The sequence below is a fragment of the Hipposideros armiger genome, unplaced genomic scaffold (assembly GCF_001890085.2).
Source record: "Hipposideros armiger isolate ML-2016 unplaced genomic scaffold, ASM189008v1 scaffold_515, whole genome shotgun sequence".
Taxonomy (NCBI): Eukaryota; Metazoa; Chordata; class Mammalia; order Chiroptera; family Hipposideridae; genus Hipposideros; species Hipposideros armiger.
Window position 1 is genome coordinate 1,113,913 of NW_017731865.1, and position 23,400 is coordinate 1,137,312.

A 23,400-nucleotide genomic window follows, 5' to 3' on the forward strand; every position below is an offset into this window, starting at 1 on the left:
TATTTTTTTACTAAACTAATAATGCAGGACTGCATCTAATGACAGTAAGTTTTCCTTCCTTTCAATATAGTGAATGCTTGTAAAATTATGACATTTTTAAATGGTTAAATCTTTTGCTACTTATTTTAATTCAAATCCAGCATATTATATATATTCAGAACTCAAACTATTCATCTTCATCTTAAACCTTCAATTAAATTCCACAATGCAAACCTCTTGGCAAAAGGACTATGTTTCATGTTTATTCAAATAAGCCTGTGTCTTGAAAAAGTGTTGATGTTTGGGGATTTTTTGGTGAGAATCCACATTCTGACATCACCTTTACCATGACAGTGATTGGCTGTTGGAAGGCAAAGAAGAGTTTATAGCCGGCAAGAGCAAGTGAATGAGTGAGTGAGAGAGCAGAGGAAATATTCAATCTGTGTCCCTCACTCCTTTGAGCCTGCCTCCTCATTTCAGGACTGCAAAAGGGTAAGATTTAATATGACAACTTCATTATCTTAAAATCAAACACCCCACGTTTTACATCTCTGGACTTCACTTTAAATTTGTTATTTAAATGTTGATATTATTGCACTGTATAGAATGGCTATGTAATTTAGCATTTGTTTATCATTAAACTAGCACCTCAGATTTTTAGATTCTTCCCCCCAAACTAAGCTTATTAACCTAAGCAAGTAAGTTCTTAATATTATGCACATAAACTAGAAAATATGCTTTCTACTTTCTATCTCTTCACTTCATAAATAACTCTTTCTTTTTTCATTCTGCTGCACTCAGATAACCTGACTGAAATACTATTTTGCATTTGCAACTCTGCTTTGATGTATGCAGGTTTCTCCATAAATTATGCCTAATCTGTGATTCAATTACATACAATATCTTTTTAATATGACGTATATTCAGTTTCAAAGTGTTAATATTTTATAGCTCTAAAATCAGTATGGGAAAGTATATAGTACCAGAGAAATAATGTTGGTGGTTTATCATATTTTCAATGAAAATTTGTAATTAGCTTCCTAAAACTATCCTTTAAGAATGTTTAAATCATTGTCTGGGTTATTAAAGGTCACTATAGAGGTCTTTGCTTTTGCTGAATCACAAAATAAATAAAATGAGATTTACGTAGGCAGCCAATTACTGCCTACATGAATTGCTTGGTTCTTTTTATATTATACCTGCTATGTTTTTATCTAGTTGTTTTTATGGTTTGTTATGAGAAATTTATGTAATCAAAACTCTTTCTACAGTTCCCTGTATTTAAGTTTTTAAGCTCTGTAAGATACTATAACTATTCCAACTCTTTTCCATGAAGCTGCAGTGCAACAATCTTCTGTTTATAGGTGGGCTCCATCAAGGATGGCAAAGTTCAAAGTATTATTCAGAGCATCCCAAAAGCAAAGAAAACTTCTAAAACACATGGGCTTCCCTCAGGGGCAAAGCCTCTTTATGATCTTCCTGTGGCCATCAAGAACTTTACTAAGTAGAGAGGAATATGAGGAAGTGTGTAGGCACCAAAATCAAAAGAACCACTCTGCCATAAATAGAGTGTGACTTATGACCCAAGACAGCCTCTCCAGGCCTCAAGCCTTACTCTGCGTAATGTTTATTTTAGTGTCAGATACTCAGGATGAAATAAATCTTGGCTAATGATGACAAAACACAAAATCAACCTTCAGGGTACAGTATATGACATGGGTTTTATACATTTTAAATATTACTTTTCCAAGTGTGTTAATGGGAAAATTGCCATCACCATTACATATTGCTTCTAAAATATTGCCAAAGCTGCCACTCTGTATGAGAAAGCACTCTCGGTTAAATGCATGTATCAGTGCAAATGGGTGGGTGTTAGTAGGCTGTCAGCTAATTTTAACCCAACCTCTATTAAACTGGATTTTATCAAATCCAATCAAATTGGATAGGATCTCACGCTCTCTCTCCTTTTACCTACGAGGAATCTATGTGGAACTCAGATCTTTGCATGGCTGCACACCCAACACTGTTCGAGAACAATTCCCACTCTGAGAGTTGCATCTTTAACTCCTCCCTGACCCCGGAAATCCCCTGATCCACCCCATGGCATTTTCCACTCTAGTGACGGAAAGCTTAAATAGAGCTGGAGAAAAATCTAACTTGAGGACATTTTTCCCTGATATCCCAAGGTGAAACTGATGAATTCTTCTCATAGAATCATCCTTAGTTAGACATGGCTGTTCAGTACAGCACGCTAAAAAAATAGTATTTCACATATTATGGATCAGTTCACACACATAAAAAAACAATACCAAGTATTTTAGGATATTCATAAGAAAATGGCTCGTAGTCTCCATTTTATAAATGACCGATTAGTTCAAAAGCTATTTAGAAGCTGGAAATGCCTGTAGGATCATTGATTGGCATAAAAGCAATCATTTAAATGTATTCAATTTTGCTTAGTTTGTTAAGCAAAAAAACAGGTCGCATCACTACACTAACAATTCAATTCACTTGGCTGATATTCCTATGTCAATGATATTAGGAGGCCTCCTAGCCCCATTGTGAAGTATGCTAAGCATTGAAACCCTTTGCAGCGATGAAATGGTCTTCCAGTGACACAGATCACAGCAGATAGGTTAAGATCAAATATGGAATTCAAGATTATTTAAACAGGTGGGTAAAGTCAGTCTTCTGTCACTTAAATAGAAGGAACAATTTTAAAACAAAAGCAGAAATTTGGTCTTAATTAGTTAAAACTATAGATGGACAGAAATAAAAATAAATTAAATACTTCATCTAACATGAGCAAAAAAGTTACACTCTTAGTCTTAATATTTTTTAACTTTACCACTTCATTAATTCCAGAAGCAATCACCAAAATGAAGACTGCTTTAATTTTGCTCAGCATTTTGGGAATGGCTTGTGCTTTCTCGGTAAGTTTTTTATTAAAAACCTGTTATTTCCACTTTTGTCTATTTATGTGAAAGAGCAGATATGTAATAATTAAATGTTTTTTTAAACAGATGAAAAATTTTCACCGAAGAGCCAAATTAGAGGATTCTGAAGAAAATGGGGTAATTAATTTTCGCATACTTCCTTGGCCTGACTACACTTTACTCTATATTTGTTGCACATTAAACATGAATATACCATTTACTTTGTTTTTGCAGGTCTTTAAGTACAGACCACGATACTACCTTTACAAGCATGCCTACTTTTATCCTCCTGTAAAACGATTTCCAGTTCAGGTAAGTATAAAAATTAATTTTCCTTCTCACCCTTCACAATTTAAAGGGAATTGGATTTAACTACAAAACACCTAAATTCAACTCTCACCAAAGTTCAGCCAAAAGACCACTTATTACACAAAGTTTGTTTTTAATATAATAAAATAAAATCTATTCCTAAGTTCTTTTTTAAAGCAGAAATATATACACGGAGTAAAATCATTCAGGCCCAGTTAAAAATGATATAATAAAAGCAAATACATAGGCACATTAAGTTCAGGTAGCTCATTGACAAAAGTGGACAATTTTATCAATTGCTGACAATTAAGTCAATGATAAGGCCATTAATTGTTATGTTATAGTTGATTCAATACTATCATACAGCAATAACTCAGAGTCCTTTATTTGGTAGGAAAAAAAATTGACTTTATAAACAGTAGAGGCTATTAAAAAAAACCACACATTCTTGATAATTAATGGTGACTGCTGAAGATTTTCTGAAACTTTGACCTGTGTAGGTCACTAGAGCAAATAAATATGTCATACATTGGAGCATAATTATCATGGAAATGTGGTTTAAGAACTGCAGAGAAAAGAGAGAAATTTGTGAAGTAAACTAAAATGCTGGCAAGAAAAACAAAACATTCTTAAAATTTGAAAACAAAAAGGAAACTAACTCAGCACTAAAAATAAAAGCATCTGGTTTTTTTTAGGGTTACCTGTGAAGAGGACCTTTGAAAACTGGAGGGTGTGGTGTTGATTTTAAATATAAAACAATCCAGCGTTATGCTATTTTTATTCCTATAGAGTTTGGGTTTAGGGCACCAATTATGCACCACTTGATCCAGGAATCCTGAGACATTAAAAGCAGTCAGGATACTGAAAACAATGTCTCAGCACAGCAGCTTGGCATAGCACTCTACCATATGTTGGGTTAACCCATCTCTAACTCATACAATGATAGGAAATGATAATTTGAAAGTATTTCTAGCACCATAATAATTATGGGGAATGTGTGTGGTCACAGAAATATGAGCACAAATGATACAATACTTGTGGGTTTTCAGAATTGTCTTCCATTCTTTGGTTCACTTGAGGCCATAAGCAAACATTGTTCATTTGAAAGTTTGCTTTGTTTTCTTTCTTAAATAAAATGGCAATGATAATAAATTTAAGTTTCTGACTACCTTCTCAACTTTTCTAAAATATCAGGTACTTAGAAATATTCCCACCTAGAAATTTTTAGGGATGTATATGTGTGGTCCAATTAAAATGTCCATAGTGAAAAGATATTAGGAAAGTTTTTACTTTTCATTATGGATAGACTCCAAGTTCATAGATGTTTAAGTAGATCTTTAATATACAAAATTTCCACAAGTTATATGCAAATAGGCCCATCTCAATTAATGTAGAATTCATAAGATAGTTGTTTTAATAAAGAATCCAATAAACTATGTCTCCCAATATAACAATCTGACTTAATATTTATCTAGTCTCCTATTTTGCAAAGTTTAATTTCCAGGACTTTTTCCCTTATATGTCTACTTACATGGTTTTCATAGCTCCTTATTATTTATTCTCTTAAGTCTACTAAGTATTTAGTGCCCAGATTGTCACCCCAAAGGGGATTAAGCTGTATTGCCTTTGAAATTCATGCTTTATTCAAACAAATCTGTATTTATATATAATCATTTCTAAAATATCAACTCACCTGAAGTGCCTTACATTGCCTCCCAAGCTATCAACAGTCTGCCATAGCCCATAGCATATATGTGTGACTATAGAAGTGGAAGTATAAATAAGCTTAACACCTTAAGCATTTTTAATTGAGGAAATTGCTTTTTTATGATTCAAATGATATTTGACTAGTGTGTAAACTCTTAGAGGGTAGGAAATTTATTTTACCATATTTCCCCATGTATAAAACACACCATTTTTTGAGAAATTTGGGGTCTAAAAACTGGGTGCGTCTTATACAGTGGTTGTAGATTTTTTTTACTTGTATTTCCCGCTTTTTTTGCACTTGTTTTTTGCTCTCATACAACCACTGTATAAGACGCACCCAGTATTTAGACCCCAAATTTTTCGAAAAAGAGTGCATCTTATACATGAGGAAATACGGTATTTTTTTTTATTGAACTCATCTCTGCTATCACAGTGCTTGATACAGGGAAACTGTCCACATTTCCAGCCTCACCTCTTGCTATGACCCTCATTCTCAGTATAATGCCTGTAATGTATAGTGGCCAGCGATTGAATAACTGGAGTGATAGAAATTAGAAGGAGTAATGGAAAATATACTAAGGATGCCCAAAAAATGTATACACATTTTAAGAAAGGTAAAAACTGTTTTAAAATTATGCAGATGGTAACTAATTTGAGCACCCCTTGCAGAAGTCAAATGTGACTTGTATTCATCTCTTGTTATTGGTATATATTGAATATTACAATTTTAATACAGTTTTTTCCTTTCTTAAAATGTGTATACATTTTTTTGGCACCCTGTGTGTGTGTGTGTGTGTGTGTGTGTGTGTTTGTATGAAAGACTTCTACAAAATCAGTAGGACTTAGTGAAAAATTGGTAATAAGGCATGAATGAAAGAAAATAAAATAAGAAAATACCAAGGCTTCAAAGCATTTCATGCAGTTTTAAATCTGTTCTCACTGCAGATATTAATTGAAGAGTGGTGTGGTTGGGGTAGGAAGAAGGCTAGACGTGAGAAAGCTTGAAAAATGATTAAACATTCCCACTGAGACAAAATATGCTGTGTAAATATGCTGTTCTCTCTATATAATTTAACAAATAAAAATAGTTCAAATATAATATTATTCTTTATTCGCCCTCTGGGCTAGGGAGGGCACACTTGTTAGGTCATACCAGTGGAAGAGCAGGTTAATTATTCTCTTTTCCACTCGAGGTTATTCTTGGCTACAGGAGACAAGTGTTCTCTTTCCTTGGGTGGCCACCTGAAGAATGAGCCCAACAAGTTGGCTCTGAGCAGGACTGGGACATGATTGTTTCCTCACATCTGATCTCTAACCCTGAGGTTCTTCTGCAGCTGTATTTCCTAAGACCCATGGAACTTAAAGGGGTCATGAGAATCAAAGTGAAAATTTGCAGGGTAGAAAAGGACAGAATATTAAGCTGGGTATCTATTTGTATACTTGTTTCCATTAAGAGCGGTTGCAGAAAAAGGAGGAAAATTCAAAATTCAATGTGGATTATCACTGCGAGAAAGATGAAGAATCTCCTCTACTGTCTTAAAGGCTCTAAAAGCAGATGTTTAGATTTATATTTTCTTTTAAAACGTAGCAAGCTCATTAGCTTAATTATATTTTTATAACAGACTTCTTGGTTTAATTTATTGTCATTCAATATTGAGTTTTTTAGAGGGATGGTATTAAAACATTTCCTAAATGAGTAAATGAATTGATTTTCCATATATATATATATATATATATATATATATATATATAAACAAACATATTAAGGATTAGCTTTAATTACATTGAAATACATTAAAATTATGTGCAAATTTAATTTCAAGTAAAATTCTAATTTAAATTCACCAGGAAAGCTCATTAGTTAAGAGAATCACCCAGTAACAACTTAATTTTTATAATAAGCCTAATCATCATTTTATTCATATTTTGCAAAGAAAATAAAACAATGTGATCTATGACTTAGCCCATGATTTACCTTGAACTGATTGGAGAAGTCACAACAGTTCTGGGCTTCAGATATCTCCTCTGTAAAACAAAGAAATAGGACCAGATAACCCTCTTGCTGTCTCAGAGTTAAGCAATTTTGTGAGCCATTATGTTAGTTTTTACATACAACGTGTTTCAACATATTATCAGTCCTTTTGAGGTTGAAAATGGAGCATCTCGTATATAGAGGGTGCCAAAAAAATGTATACACATTTTAAAAAAGGAAAAAACTGTGTTAAAATTGTAATACTCAATACATACCAATAACAAAAGATGAATACAAGTCATGTGCATACATTTTTTTGGCACCCCCAGTATATCTTGATCATTGCAAAATGTCTTTTTCTCTCTAACCTCATTTTATATGTGCCCAATCTCCTCATATCTTTCCCACATTAGCATGAGAACTCTTCTAAGTAAATAAATATAAATGTAATTACATATTCATATGTGCATGAATTCATGTGTTTATTTTTTTCAGAGCAGTGACTCATCTGAAGAAAATGGAGATGGCGATAGCTCAGAAGAAGAAGAAGAGGAAGAGGTAAGGAATTTCTGTAGGTTTTTCATAACAAACCAGGCAGCACAAAAACAAATAGGAAGCTAGTCTACTGTAGTCAGGGCTCAGCAAATAGCCATTGCCAGCTTACCAGCTGCCCACAGTCTTCTATTTTGGACAAGTGAAATGCTGTTTAAATTAGAATAAACTAAAATGACCTGTTGAAAACACTATTGCAGTTTGGGATTAAAGTTACCTATGTGGTATGCAAACCAAAAGTGTCTCTGTTTTAAGTGGGAGAAGTATAAATTCTGATAAAAAGGAAAGTATTATTTATATTTATGTGGATAGAGTATGATGCTAAAAGACAAGTACATAATAGTTCTAAACTCACTGCAATGTTTTAAGGACTGAACTTAAACTTAGTTTACTAAGTAGTAGTATATGAAAACAAACTTGTATCCTCTATTGTGTTATTGTGATTCATCTGCCTTTCTTGACCCACAAAGTAAGGTTGTTCTTTTTACTAGGAATTCCATATGTCTTTTTGTCTAATAATAAAATTCATGTTTTTACAAAAATGCAAGTACTCAAGATATAAAAATGTCTTCCAATATACTGCAACAAATTAGTGTAATTCATGGCCTAAAATTCATCTATATATCCTGGAAATTCTGCTAACATGTTTATAACTGACACTGCTGCCTGAGGAAACATACTAATTAGGTACATTTTCCTGGATTGCCAATTATAGCAATCCACTGGTTTAGGAACCTTCTAAATTTAGGTATTCTTAGGTGCTATTTATGAATGCACAATGACAGTCAAAAGTGGATCATGGACAAATGTCTACTCTCTTGAAAACAAAACGGTGTGAGAACTTTAAAAGTGACAAATAACTACATATTTTAATTTTTTTAACCATAAAATTAACACTTCCAACACCGTAATTTACTGGAATTTCACTAATAGCTTAAAGGAAGGCCCTAACAAGAATGTCAAGCCAGTAGCGGGGAAAATGCCACCTACTAAATCCCACAACATTTTGCCTGTAGTAATTCCACATAGTAATCTTACCCAAGAACTAAGCTGGGGTAATTCATTCAACTACAACTGTGTGCTGGACAGTGATTGTAAAATTGCCTTGCCCAGCTAGATGTCCCAATTAGATTATGTCCCTTTTGACAATGGTTCTTCATTTGTTGTGATGGTGGTTGAGGGTTGAGGAAGATTAAGACTTCTTTAGGACTCTGATAAAAATCACACACATTCAAAATTTTGCTAACAATCTCTAAACATTTATGGTTCTCCCAGAACTCGCCTACAAGCTCCCTATGACCCAGGAGACTTAGAGTCCATAAGTTTCATCCCTCCTTGGGGAGAAACAGTACTGTACTATCTTCTGTATCCCCTCACACTGCCTATCAGTTTCATATACATACATGGTACCCAGTAAACATTTGGTTGTTTGGTTTTAAACCTTCAGAGGAATAAATGCTCTAAAAATCATTCATTAAAAATGATCATGGAAAAGTGGATGACTACACCTGAGAGTTTTCCATTCTGAAGAGATTCTACAACCTCTTGTTCCTTCTGTAAGATTTCATTGGCAATTCAGGTTAAATAAAGAGTCCTCAGGATGAGAAGGTGCTTAGGCATATTTTCTATTTGGTGATCATACAGTTTTCCACTCCTAAACTGTTTTAGCTTCAACAAATATAAAACCTTTATTGAAATATAATATAGTATATACCACAATTATCATAAGGTCATTGAAATTTCAGAAACTGAACACGCAAGTGTAACCAGCACGCATATCAAAAAGTAACACATGCTTTGGACTCCATCCTATTCATTAAATATGCCCCCCCCCAAGAGCGATTACTATTTTAACTCCTAACAGATAGATTGCTTTTGCCTCTTTTTGTGTATTATATATGGAATCATACAGCATATACTCTTTTGTATGTGGTCTATTCCACTCTCAACTTCAGAGATTGATCTGTATTGTTCTGTAATTGTGAATTGTTCCTCCTCATTGTCAGTATTTCATGTGAATGGGCCACAATTATTCTTCTGTTGATGGGCATTTGAGTAGTTTCCAAGTTTGGGTTATAACAAAGAGTACTGTTGTAAATATTCTAGTACTCCTTCTGGTGAAGATTTATTTCTAGAGACCAATTTACCTACAAGTGAAATTTCTAAGTCAAAAGGCTATGCATATGTTCAACCTGAAGAAATGCAACAAACCAGTTTTCTAAAGCAGATATAACAATGTCGGTCTATGAGGGTTCCAGTTGCTCTACATTCTCACTAACACTTTTTCTTTCAGTCATTTTAGCCATTCTAGTGGGTTAGTAATACTTTTTAAAGCACAAATTATTGCCAATTTTTCTATTCAATAAAATATTTGTCAACACACTGACCTATTTTCCTTTTTAACTCACTGCAGCAGGACATCCTTAAATAAAGTATCTAGGAAAAGAAGGGTGTTGTAGAAGAAAACATAGACATCTATAAGTTTGGGCCTATAGTCATGACCCTGCCATTAATGAACTGCTATCTATTGGACTTCATACAAGTCATTTATTCCATTGGAGCTCAGATTTTTCACCTGAAATGAGGGTAAAGGACCCAACTTGTATATTCTCCTTCTCTAAGGATCTTTCCTCTTCTAATCCTGAAAGATTTATTCTGTTGGAGTAAAGCATAAACATGAAAAAATAAATAAGCAGTAGGGTGTTTATGGGAATTTGGCTCAATTAGCTTGGAGACTGTTTTGGGGTGGACTCTAGTAGTTCCAAGAGTTCATTGAACCAGAGGAATTTACAAATTTTATAAAACAAACAATATTTTTATTCACTTGTTTTAATAATAAGGCAGGCTAAATCCAGGTTTTGTTTGTTTTCAAGTCTTTTAAAATATAGGGTTCCAAGTTAAAGTTATCTTAACATCACAGTATCATTAAAAATGCATTAAAATGAATTCAATTCTCCAGGACTCATTTAAAATAAATGAATTCTATATGCATGAATTCCTGACTTTTAATATTAGCCATGAACTACATTGTGAGATTAACTCAATTAACAATTGCCTAACAACATGGAGTAAAGGAAAAAGACTAAAACATTAAAAATTATAATAAGCATTCATTTGAGGAGTGGTAATTTTTAAAAAAACATATCATGTAATAACATATTACTAAGGATTTCTTGAAGTGTTTAGTTTCTTCATTGCACAGAAAAATTGATTATGTGTCAAATGCCTGACATCTTTTAAATATTGCATATGGCACAGAACTGGCTTACATATTGGCAGACAGATTTTGAATTAAATATGTTATTTTTTCTATTAATAAACTTGAAAACAAATGAGATATATCTACTTCTTTTTGGTAGTAAATAAGGTATGCTATAAATGAAAGGAGTTTGTTTCTATAAAAAAATTCCCTTTTGAAAAAAATATCCTAGGTGCAGTGTGGACTATTCATATAAATCCTAATCATCATCAACAACTTCATGGTACATTACAAAGGACTCAGCTTTTTGAATTAGAAAGATACAGTTCATCACTTATTATGAGACCTTAAGCAAGTTATTTAGCTTTTCTGAGCTCATTTTCCTTTTCTAAAGAGTAAGAGCAATAATCCTACCTTATGGGCATCTATAAAGACTTTTTAAAAAGGTATAAAGTTCTCAGTTTATTTGTTAGCAAATAGAATTAATTTACCCCATGTTGTAGTAGTTATTAATAAGACTTTACTTTTAATTACTTAAACTATTTTAATCAACCTTAATTTAATTTCATTAATTTAGTCAAATTAAATTATTTTAATTACTTAATAAGACTTTAATTGATACACGTTAAGAGCCTAAGCCCTGTGTAAGGTGACACCAGATAGTAAGATAAACAGAAACTATTACACAAATATTTTTGAATTGGTTAAATAGAATGTAGGAATATCTGAAACACATTATACAGAAGTAAACAGGATGGGATAACTATGAGTTGAGTTGTTAGAAGTGAGAAGTGCAAATGGCATAACAAGAAGCAGATTTGTGAACACTGGGTGATGAGCTGGCTGAGGGATAAAAGTTTTTTTCCCCAACAATGGTTCATGATTCCACCAAATTTTGAGTTGTCTTCTGGCTAAAATAACTTTTCTTTCTCTGGATATTTCTACCAGGAGGCTTCAAATGAAGAAGCAAACAATGAAGAGTCTAATGAAAATGAAGATGAAGAATCTGAGGCTGAAAATTCCACCCTTTCTGCTACGACACCTGGCTATGGAGGGGAGACCACGCCTGACACAGGGACTGTAGGTCTAGCTGCAATCCAACTCCCCAAGGTAATAATACCTCTTCCAAAATGCTAAATCTGCTTTCATTTCTTCACTGAAGTCTAAGGTTATCCTGACACTATATACAGGGTAGTTTATATTATCTTCTTTAACCCGTGGAACAAGCAAGAGTAGTCACAATTTTCCTGTGTACAAATAAGGAAAGACCTTTTCCCAGGCAAGTTCTCGTCCCACGTTATTATACTGACTTTCTACATTATAACAGAAGACTAAGGACAAGCATCTTAGCAATGGATAAAAGGTTCTGAGAGATGCCGTTGCATTTCAGAGAAGAGGATTCCAAGACAGAGAAAGTGAGTAGTAAAGCTATAGAAAGCATCTCCCACAGAGAAGGCTTATTTATCAGGTACATTTTTCTCCATCAAAGCGCAATGACAGAGGTATTAATTCTGGATTTTTAAAGACCTCGCCCATTTTTTTTTTTGTCAGTTAAATTAGCTTCAATTCAGAATTACATCTAGAACAAGGCTATCAGTACAGCCTGTGCTGGATGAAGGTATAACGTTGTTTTACATTTCTCATGCCTAGATTTGGATTCTTTCAAAATTTTCCTTACAGGCTGGAGATACAGGAAAGATGGCTACAAAAAAGGAGGAAAGTGATGAAGAAGAAGAAGAGGAGGAAGAGGAAGAAAATGAAAATGAAGAAAACGAAGCAGAAGTGGATGAAAATGGGCAAGGCGTAAATGGCACCAGCACCAACAGCACAGATGTAGAAAATGGCAATGGCAGCAGTGGTGGAGACAATGGAGAAGAAGAAGGGGAAGAAGAAAGTGTCCCTGATGCAGAAGGAACCACAGTGGCTGGAGAACAGGACAATGGCAGGTTCGAACCTACAACTCTACCACAGGAGGTTTATGAAACCACCCCCCCACCTCTGGGAGAAACCACCACCAGTGAATATGAGGGGGAGTATGAACAAACAGGCACCAATGAATATGACAATGGGTATGAAGTCTATGAAAATGAACGTGGGGAACCTCGAGGGGACAATTACCGAGCCTATGATGATGAGTACAGCTACTATAAAGGGCATAGCTATGATAGCTATGATGGTCAAAATTACTACTACCACCAGTGAAGGCCCAGCTTGGGATGAATTCATCCATTCTGGTGCTTCATGTGGCTACAATTTTCAAAGTTCAACTCAGGAAGGTGCAATATAACATATGTGCATATTATTAATATAATGTGGAATGGTGCTACTGTTCCAAAGTGATTTTCTGTAATTGCTTCTGCAAGGAATGGGCTTTGTGTTGCTTTCCCCTGGTATGCTATTGAGAGGTTATTGTAAATCAGGGCCATTTATCAAGTGGTAAACCAATTCATGAGATCGACTTCGAGTGAATGTTTTGAGGTTGCAGTTCTCTAAATAGTATTTTTTAAGTATTTGCTCTATTACTAACTGCTAAAACATAGTCTTTGTTCAAGAAGTGCTTCTAAGAAGAGATTCATTGACATTAATGACACTGTATACAATAAATGTGTAGCCCTTTAATTACACTACCTATCCAACACTGTATAGTTTAATTATCATCCTCCTGTATTATCATCCTCATGTATTTTTATGTGACCTGTATGTATATTCTATCTATGGGTTTTATCACAAATAAAAATGCAATCCTTCAAATGTGTTATTTGAAGAAAAATGAAAGATTCAGAATGGAAAAATGTGAGACAAGTCAGGGAACAATTCAGCTAAAGGATTAAAAACTTATTTCCACTATGGTATAAAACTCAGAAGAACGATGAACATTTTCTTGTGGATAAATCAACATAACTAAGATTTTGACATACCTGCGGGCAGGGTCAGCCATATACATCAGTGGAATGAATGGCTTTTATTAGAGTTGCCAGATTTAACAAATAAAAATATAAGATGCCTAGTTAAATTTGAATTTCAGTTAAACAATGAATAATTTTTGTTTTTTTTTTAAAGATTTTATTGGGGAATTGGGGGAGGGAAACAGCGTTGGGGAATCAGGGAAGGGGAACAGACAAGTTGCCGTCGTTTTGTTCTTCAGTCTAGTTGTGGAGGACGTCACTTCACTGGTCCATGTTGGTATTATCATTGCGCTCTTCCCGGGTGAGGCAGATGGGTTGCTAGCCTCTGGACAGCTGCTCCTGGTGACTCTTGGCAGCTCACGCTGGCTGCTAGCCACTCACTGTAGCTCAAGGCAGCCCACTGCAGCCTCACTGCAGCCTACGCTGTTGCTGGCGACTAATGGCAGCCCAGCTCCACGTTGAGCTGCCGTTCACCATCTTAGCTGAAGAGGGCAGTGTCACTGGCCCTCAAGTGGGATCCGAACTGGGGCCCTGCTACTCAGAGCTGGCATCCTAAGCCAGCTCTTAACCAATGCGCCACTTGGCTGGCCCAATGAATAATTTTTTAATAGAGGTATGCTCCATGCAATATTTGGCCTTTGTGAAACATTCGGACAGACTTACACTAAATAAATAATTCATTGTTTAGCTGAAATTCAAATTCAATTGAATGTTCTTTGTTATATCTGGCAACACTACTCCTACCTACTTTGGTTTTAGGTAGAATATGGGATAAGATATGGTAGAAAACTCTTACGCACACACACGCAGACACATGCACACACACAAAGAGGGCTAGAATGCAAATCCTTAACTGCAGTTTATGCTTTAATATAAACCTAAAAGCAAATTTCAAATGAGTGTAATAAAAGAAAGTAGATAGTGGGAAGAGGCAAGAAGAGAAGAATTTATCCATCTTTTTATTTAGTTATATTCATTTATAAGATGCGTTCAGCATGTACTAGGGAGCTGGACAATGTTTAGACAGTGGGCTTATGAAAACGAAGAACCCTGTCCTCTCAGTGATTTTAGTCTGCTAGCTAACAGTTGTTAAGGTGTTACATGCATAACTCGCTGTCTCCTTGGTTTTTATTTTGAAAAATACCAAGCCTTCCAAAAAGTTGGAAGTCTAGTACATGAGCACCCTTATACTTTTCACCTAGATTTACCAAGGGTTAATATTTTGCCATATTTACATTATATCATTCTATTTCTATGTACCTCTCTTCATATATGTGCACATATTTCTTGCCAAGCCTTTGAGTGATTGCAGACATTATGACCTCATGATGCTTTACTCCTAAATACTTCAGCATTTAGTACAAGAACAAGAAATCCTCCTACATAGCCACAACACTGTTATCGTTCTCAAGGAATTTAACATAGATATGGTAATATTTTCTAATATATATGGTCCATATTCAAATTTCCCATTTGTTCCAATAATGTCCTTTATTGCTAACTCATTTAATCCTCACAAAACTCTATCACAGTGGTTCTCAACCTGAGGGTTGCGACCCCTTTGGGGGTCGAACGACCCTTTCACAGGGGCCGCCTAAGACCATTGGAAGACAAAAAGATATTTACATTACGATTCATAACAGTAGCAAAATTACAGTTATAGAGTAGCAACGAAAATAATTTTATGGTGGGGGTCACCACAACATGAGGAACTGTATTAAGGGGTTGCGGCATTAGGAAGGTTGAGAACCGCTGCTCTATCGGGTATGAAGAGATTATCTGTGAAGTTTATTTATTTATTAATATTCTATAGTTATTCATTCTTATATAGCAAAATTAGTTAATCTTTTTCTTTATGTTTTCTTCTTTTTTTTTTTTTTTTTTTTAGCTGAGCCATCCTGCCACCTGTTGGCAGCTCAGTGGCTGCTCACCTCGGGCTGGGACTCGAACCACTGTTGCTCAGAGCTCGCACTCTTGAGCGAGCTCTTAACCAACTGAGCCACTCAGCCAGCCCTATGTTTTCTTCTTTTGCTTTTGACTCATATAATGTGGGTGGCCACTCCCCGCTATCCTACCTCAGGCATTTGAGCTAGCTCACTTCAATCCTTGAGTACAGAATGGTAACTATTCTGCACCACTGCTCCAAACATCTAGGAGTCTCCTTTAGACTAGTGGGGTTTGTCAGGAGAACTACAGCAAGGCATTTCTTGGAGTAGGCAATGGCAGCAGAGGAAAGATTCATGGCCCAGCCCAGACACCAGCATGAGTGGGTAGTCAGATGGTGAGGCCTCTAGACAACCAAATGCCCAGGGCCTAGATGGAAGCAAAACGATGTTCTCACAAAGGGGTGGACTGGTGAGGGCTGTGATTTAATTCATCTCCTGGGCACACCAATAATGCCCCTTTTTAGTAGTTCTCAGTCATATCATGTAAAATCTCTGCATGGAAACCATCTCTTATAATATTTTTCCTACTTAGGATCACATGTTAGAGTTCCAGGCTCCTTCTGCCATCCTAGCTAGCTAGACTTGCGACTTCATGCTCCTCTAAATTTCCTTTGACTTTTCCCACCAAAGCTTTATTTTCTGTATTCCCTCATAGTACCCATTGATAGCCCATCTGGAAGAAGCTCAATGAGAATCCAAATTAATTAGGAAAGAAAGAACATTTTTGTTTTCCCCAAAGAAAAATATAATCGTCCCCCCTGAGAATGAATCAAATGGCTGTTCTGAATGGATAAAAGATAAAAAACACCAAATAAGCTATGCTCGTATCTGGGGAAAAATGATGTTGGATACTTATATTCTCTTACCCATAGAAAATTATTCTGCCCTTGTTCACAGGCAGAAAGCAGTTCGTAGCGGTGGAAGAGCTCCTGAATGCCCATTAATATGCTCTCCCTTCTCTGCATAATAGAAGCTTGATTTATTACCTGGGCCTGTGGCTACAGAATAAGTTTGTATTTCTTTCACTTTCTCTGAAGCTATATGTGGCCATTTGATTTAAGTTCTGGCTATGTGTACATTGGACGTGTACAATTTCCTGGTTGTTTCCTTATAGAGAAGTATTGTTCTCCCCCTTTCTCCAATTTCTCTCTCCTATTAGCTGGAATTCAACCATGGTGGTGTTCCATCTGTGACAATGTGCATGAAGCAACAGTCTATGGATGGCAAGGTGACAAGGTAGAAAAAGCCTGGGTCCAAGGAGTAACACACCAGCCCTGGACACCAAAGCTCTAGGAATAAATTTCTATTTTCTTTAAGCCACTATGATGGCTGGTCTCTGTTGTTTACATGCAAATGAATCCTGGCTCAATAGTTCTCAAACTGTAGTCATCAGATCAGAAGCATCAGCATCACCTGAGAACAAGTTAAAAACACAAAGTCTGGAGCACCACCCACGGCCTACGGACTCAGAAACTCCAGGGTTGGACAGGTGATCCCAATGTAACTTCCAGTTTGAGAACCACTGTATTCATTAATATAATAGCTAATGCTTTTATACACCTACTGTGTGCCAGTTCTGTTCTAAACATTTTACATATATTACCCTGTTTAATTCTAACAATTACTGGAAGTTGACCCCATTTTCAAAGAAAGGAAACTGAGTTACAGAAACATTTAGCAACTCCCTGAGATGATATGGCTGGTAAATGGAGGAAAGGAGACTGCGCCAGGGTCCACACCCCACATGCCAATCAGAGCTTCTTTCTTTATGCAGAAAGGTCACCCTGTGGAGATAAGTGAATTTAACTGGGACTCAGAAGAGGAAATTTTGGATAAGAGCACATACAAGGTAGGACAATTAAGTTTGCAAACTCATACTAGAAAAAGTGCTACATAACTCATTGCTGAATATCACATGGTCACCTTCGATGCACTCCCCTTGGGAAGCTATGCACTGACGCCAGCACCTAGCCCACCCTTCAAAGCAATTTTGGAACTCTTTCTGGAATGGCCATTACAGTTCTTGTATTATACTTGATGTCCTGAATTTCATCAAAATGCCTTCCTTTCAATATTCCTTTATCTTCGGGGGCCAGATCAGGTGAGTAGGGAGTGTGTTCCAATACAGTTATTTCTTTACTGGCTAAAAACTCCCTCACAGACAGAGCCGTGTGAGCTGGTACATTGTCATGATATAAGAGCCATGAATTGTTGGCAAAAAGCTCAGGTTGCTTTTGTCTAACTTTTTCATGCAGCCTTTTCAGCACTTGCAAATAATATCTTTGGTTAACTGTCTAGTTGGTACAAATTCATAATAAATAATCCCTCTGATATCAAAAACAGGTTAGCAATATCGTTGTAACAAATTCGTGAACTTAATTGTCAGACCTTGTACATGTACCAGTTATTCTTTATCTTTTCATCTATTGATGGACATTTAGATTGCTTCCATATCTTGGCCAATGTAAATAATGCTGCAATGAACATATGGATGCACATGTCTTTTTGAATTAGTGTTTTGTGTTTCTTTGAATAAATACCCAGAAATGGAATTACTGGGTCCTTCTTTGCCTCTTGTTACAACCTTTGTTTTAAAGTCTATTTTGTCTAGTATAAGTAAATATTTGCAAACATTTTCTGTCCTTAGATTTTTAAAATACTCAGTAGGTTAGAAACTCATTAACTTGATTTGTTGATTAACAATAAAAGTTCCCGTGCAGATATTCTATTGTATTCTGTTCTTTTGCAGGAGGTTTCTCCCCTTGTAGCTCATGACAACCAAGGTCCAAGAAGATAAGACTTCCATCACTGTGTACAGGATTTGTCTTATCTCTTTTTAAAATGCAAATTCAACCTTCATTATTTTAGTCAGGAGACATCAAACTTTCTCTGTAAAACCGAAGTCAGCAAAACTTTTCTGTAAAGGAGAAGATAATACATTTTTTTGACATTGCAGGCCTATGGTTTCTGTCACAACTACTCAAATCTGTCATTGTGGCAAAATCAGCCATATACAGTGTGTAAACAAATGGGCTTGGTTGTGTTCTCTTTTTTTTTTTTTTTTAGATTTTTATTGGGGAATTGCGGGGAGGGGAACAGCGCTGGGGAATTGGGGGAAGGGGAACAGACAAGTTGCTGTCGTTTTGTTCTTCAATCTAGTTGTGGAGGTCGTTGCTTCACTGGCCCAAGCTGGCACCATCATTGTGCTCTTCTCTGGCGAGGCAGATCAGTCGCCGGCTTCTGGACGGCCGCTCACTGCGGCTGCTGGCCGCTCACGCTGGCTGCTGGCCGCTCACGCTGGCTGCTGGCCGCTCACGCTGGCTGCTGGCTACACACGGTAGCCCATGGCAACCCACTGCCACAGGGACTGCAGCCTACACCACCGACGGGGACTCATGGCAGCCCAGCTCCAGGTTGAGCTGTTGTTCAGCATCTTAGCTGTGGAGGGCAGTGTCACTGGCCCTCCTATGTGGGATCCGAACCGGGGCCCTCTGGCATCCCAAGCGAGTTCTTAACCATCGTGCCACTCGGCCGGCCCGGCTTGGTTGTGTTCTAATAAAACTTTATTTGCAGAAATAGGTGACGGGCCAGGTTTGGCCCACAGGCCATAGTTAGCTGAATCCTGACTTAGATGATCGTATAAAGTCATAAAAATAATGAACTGACTAATTTAAAATTTTTAGCTGTTTAATCACTTAGGATATAAACAAACTATCAGTGAACTCACTATCTTTTCTTTTCTTTCCTTCCAACTTGAAACTTGGTACTTTGTGTCAAACACTTAAAAAAATTCTTTAAAATTTCTATGTTTTATGTAGTAATCTGTGAGTTATCTGCTTTGTGCAGATACTTAATAAAATGCTTCCTGTAGTTCCTAGACCTAAACATATCAAGAAGTCTTATATTTGATAAATAATATTTAAAAATAATTTTTTTCACTACACTAATAATCTTTTGAAATTTTGTGACAAAGATTACCAGGTAAGTCTCATCCCTTAGCCCACTGAGGGAAAAATTGATCTTGATTCTAGATCTAGGATAGCTATATAAAATCAACTGCAAAACAAAAACCATTACTTATACTGTGTAGAATGGGTTATCACCAAATCCAGGACCATGATGGTAAATGCTACCCATCTACTTGACTGGGCAAAGGGGTGCTCAAATTAAACATTATTTCAGGAAGTGTCTGTGAGGGCTTTTCTGAATAAGATTAGCATTCAAATAGTGGACCTCAGTAAAGTAGTTTGCCCTCTTCAGTGTGGGTAAGCATCATCCAATTCATTGGGACCTTGAATAGACAAAGGGTGGAGGAAAGAGGAATTCACTCCATGGTTCCTGCCTGCCTGCTAAATTAGGGCAACTGTCTTTTTCTGCCCTTTGCCTGGGATTTATACCATCTGCTCCCTTGTTTTCTTTGGCTTTTGGACACAGACTGGCTTCTTGGGTCTCCAGCTTGCAGATGGCATGTTGTGGGACCTCTTATTCTCCATATACATGTGAGCCAATTCCTCATATAAATCTATCTATCTATCCAGCTATATCTATATCTATCGATCGATCGATCGATCGATCGATAGATAGATAGATAGATAGATAGATAGATAGATAGATATTGGGTTGTTGGAAAAGTCATGACGCATTTTTGCAATGAAAAACATAGAAAACATATGTCTCGACTTTTCCGACAACCCAATAGATATAGATATAGATGGATATGTATAAGGATCTAGATCTAGATCTATATATATTCTGTTTCTCTGGAGAACCCTGATTAATACAGTACACCAAACATTTTGAAAGTAAATTTCAATAAATGCTCAAAGCCTGATTCAGGCTCATTGTATTCTCCAAAGATAGCTCTAACACCATGTCCCATTACAAAAGCTCTTTCTCAAAGTAACGTCGTCACTTCTCCATAAAGGTATGGAAACTATTTTGGGAATCCTTTGAATCTGACTACTTTGACCAGTATAATGGCAATGACTCCATAACAGTTCCAGGCTTAGCTCACAAAACTGGCTTACCAACTTCTCCTTTCTGCTTTTGAGACCCTGGAGGATCTCAGGAGGGGAGAGGCTGCCTGAGAAAGAACAGAGTATAACAGAACGTAATTTGCATGGGAACTTTTATTCTTAGACCAGCAAATCCAGTTAATGAGTTTTTAACACACTGAGTATTTTACATCCTGAGCCCCCACATAGGATGTCCAGCCTATTCTGCTAAAGACGAAGGTCATGTGGCCACCTTGGTTGTGCAGCCCAAGTCTTCAGATAACTCTTGCACCTGCCCTGCTCTGAATGTCCTAAATGAGAGATTCCAAGTAAAGACCTTGCAGGTGAGCCAAGTCAACCAATAGAACCTTAAGAGACAATAAAAAATTGGTGTTTTAAACTACTAGGTTTTGAGATAGATTGTTACATAGTAATAGATAACTGGAACAGGAACTGACAAGCATGGAGAAAAATCTGAGTTCATGAGAATTAAGAAAGTTATAAGAGAAGAGCTAAAATAAAATAATACAGATAAACATGAAGTTAAAAACTAAAAACTTAGAAGACTAGATATGCTCCAATTTACTAAGAAAATATTACTATGTGTCCAATACAGTGAAGAACTAGCTGGTAAATGCCATCATATTCTGTCTCCTAAGGAGAAAATTCTTAGTTCTGAAAAACAAAACAGCAAGCTCTAAAAAAGACTATTTTGAGAATGAGAGATATTTCCCCCTTGAGGTCACACAACAAAGTTTTGTAGCCACTTCCAACAATGTCATCGTGTCCTGAAAAAAAAGGGTTGGTATCATTATAATTACATTTTAACTACATCCTCTGAGTTACATTTTAAGATGTAATAAGACATCTTTCTAATATAAAAATAAAATCAAATTATATTGACATGTCTTCTTTTTGCTGGTAATGGCTGAATGAGTAAACAAATAGCCTAGAGAAAAGAACACAGCTAGCTTCACACTGTTCCATGACCCTCTGTGGTTCTGTATCTGGCTACGATTTTTATGTACTGCTGTTGAAATTCCCAAATACTGAGAGAAAAAAATAATAAAAACTAAAAATAAAAATAATTTTGGGGTAGAGAAAGTTGGTTGTAAGTGATGTTTTAGAAAAAAAAAGTAACCTTTTTTAAACTTAGGATGAATATTGATACTTATGAATGACCATATTTAAAACAGAAACATTTTCTTCTGCTAAAAACAGGGCAAGACTCCAAGCACACCCATTCTGGACTCTATTCTGGAGATCAATGAGGAATAAGTACTTCTATGAAATGCCTAAAGCCTCGACAAAGTTTTAAGGGTCAAGATGGTAAAGAGGAGATTGCTAAACGAGGGCCTCTCATTTTCACTTATGACACTGTGAAGACTCCCCCACTGGTTCAGAAGAGGAAATACTGTATATTTGTTGTGTATGTAAAGTAGAAGCTAGTTATTTTATGTCAAAACATATGAAAATATATACAACATCTATTTATGTCTAACTGCCTAAGATGACACAGAGAAATGTGTTACCTGTGTTAAGAATAAGTTGGGGGACTATCTCCGTCCACTTCTCCCATCCATTCAGCTCCTTAGAATCCATATATAAGTGAAATCATATGATATTTGTCTTTCTCTGACTGACTTATTTCACTTAGCATAATGTTCTCTAGTTCCATCCATATTGTTGCAAATGGTACTATTTCCTTCTTCTTTATAGCTGAATAATACTCCATTGTGTAGATGTACCAAAGTCTCAGAGACACAGAGGAAGAACTGAGGGTTGCTAGTAGGGAGGGGGTGGGGATGAAGGAGAAGGGGAAGGGATGAGACAATACAATTGGGTAATTGTAATTTGGCCACAGGGATAGAAAAAGACAGTTCGAGGAATACAATCATTAATGTTGTAAGCATTTCTTAGGGGGCCAGATGGACCCATGTCCTTTTGGAGAGTCCACTTCATAGTTGATGTAGAGGCCTGACGACCGCATTGTATTCCTGAAACTGATGTTGAATAATACTGTATGTCAACGATAATTATATATACATATATAACCTCGGGACATGGAGTAGAGTGCGGGAATGGATTCAATGGAATTGTAATAGATAAGCATGATATCGGGGGTGGGAGGGCAGTGGATGGGGGGAGGGGGGTTGTTACTTTGTGAGGGTGAAAAGGGTAACTATTGCATTGTTCTGTACACCTGAAACTAACAATAAAAAATTAAAAAAAAAAAAAGAATAAGTTGGGGGGCGGGGAGGGCAGCCGAGTGGCTTAGTTGGTTAAGAGCTTGCTTAAGAGTGCGAGCTCTGTGCATGAGCAACAGGGTCGCTGGTTCGATTCCCACGTGGGCCAGTGAGCTGCACCTGAGCTGAGCTGCTGCTGAGCTGCCAACAGGTGGCAGGATGGCTCAGCTGGTGAGGACACATGCTCCTAACAATAATGTTGCCTATTCGAGACAGTGAGCTATGCCCACCCACAACTAATTGAACACAGCACCTTGAGCTGAGCAGCAGGACTGGACTTGGAGCTGAGCTTGCTGCACCTTCCACAACTAAGATTGAAGGACAACAACTTGGCTGTTCCCCTCCCCCAATAAAAATCTTAAAAAATAAAAATAAAATAAGTTGGGGACAGAGGGTAAAAAGATTGTCTCCAATACTAAGTTTTTAAAAATGTATACCAAAGCACTTGGGCCTAGAGCACAAGTACAGAGAAGATGGGTGGAAGATTCCAGAAATAGATGAGAAAACAAAAAAAACAAAATCTTATTCCTGGATGAGAGTCCAATAGCTGAAATTGGTGGTGTAGTTTCCTAGTTAGCTAACCTTTTATGAGACTGAGCTAACCTTTTAAATGATTGGTTTCACTCGAGTGACGGGTAAGAAATGAAAAAGCCA

The 23,400-nt window shown here is 36.5% G+C and overlaps 1 protein-coding gene across 1 annotated transcript; it reads left to right on the forward strand.

Moving 5' to 3' along the window:
- The first annotated feature begins 407 nt into the window (after positions 1 to 407).
- Positions 408 to 13,405, forward strand: IBSP (integrin binding sialoprotein). Its single transcript, XM_019668081.1, has 7 exons — positions 408 to 471; positions 2,845 to 2,912; positions 3,003 to 3,053; positions 3,150 to 3,227; positions 7,399 to 7,461; positions 11,603 to 11,764; positions 12,335 to 13,405. The coding sequence occupies exons 2-7, from the start codon at positions 2,859 to 2,861 to the stop codon at positions 12,854 to 12,856; spliced, it is 930 nt and encodes a 309-aa protein (XP_019523626.1). The 5' UTR covers positions 408 to 471; positions 2,845 to 2,858; the 3' UTR covers positions 12,857 to 13,405.
- Positions 13,406 to 23,400: the final 9,995 nt, after the last annotated feature.

Excerpts from the sequence above, each read along its gene's own strand:
- IBSP (XM_019668081.1), top strand. The coding sequence starts at position 2,859 with ATGAAGACTGCTTTAATTTTGCTCAGCATTTTGGGAATGGCTTGTGCT. Across the intron at positions 2,913-3,002 it reads GAATGGCTTGTGCTTTCTCG|ATGAAAAATTTTCACCGAAG; the intron begins GTAAGTTTTTTA and ends TTTTTTAAACAG. Across the intron at positions 3,054-3,149 it reads AGGATTCTGAAGAAAATGGG|GTCTTTAAGTACAGACCACG; the intron begins GTAATTAATTTT and ends TTGTTTTTGCAG.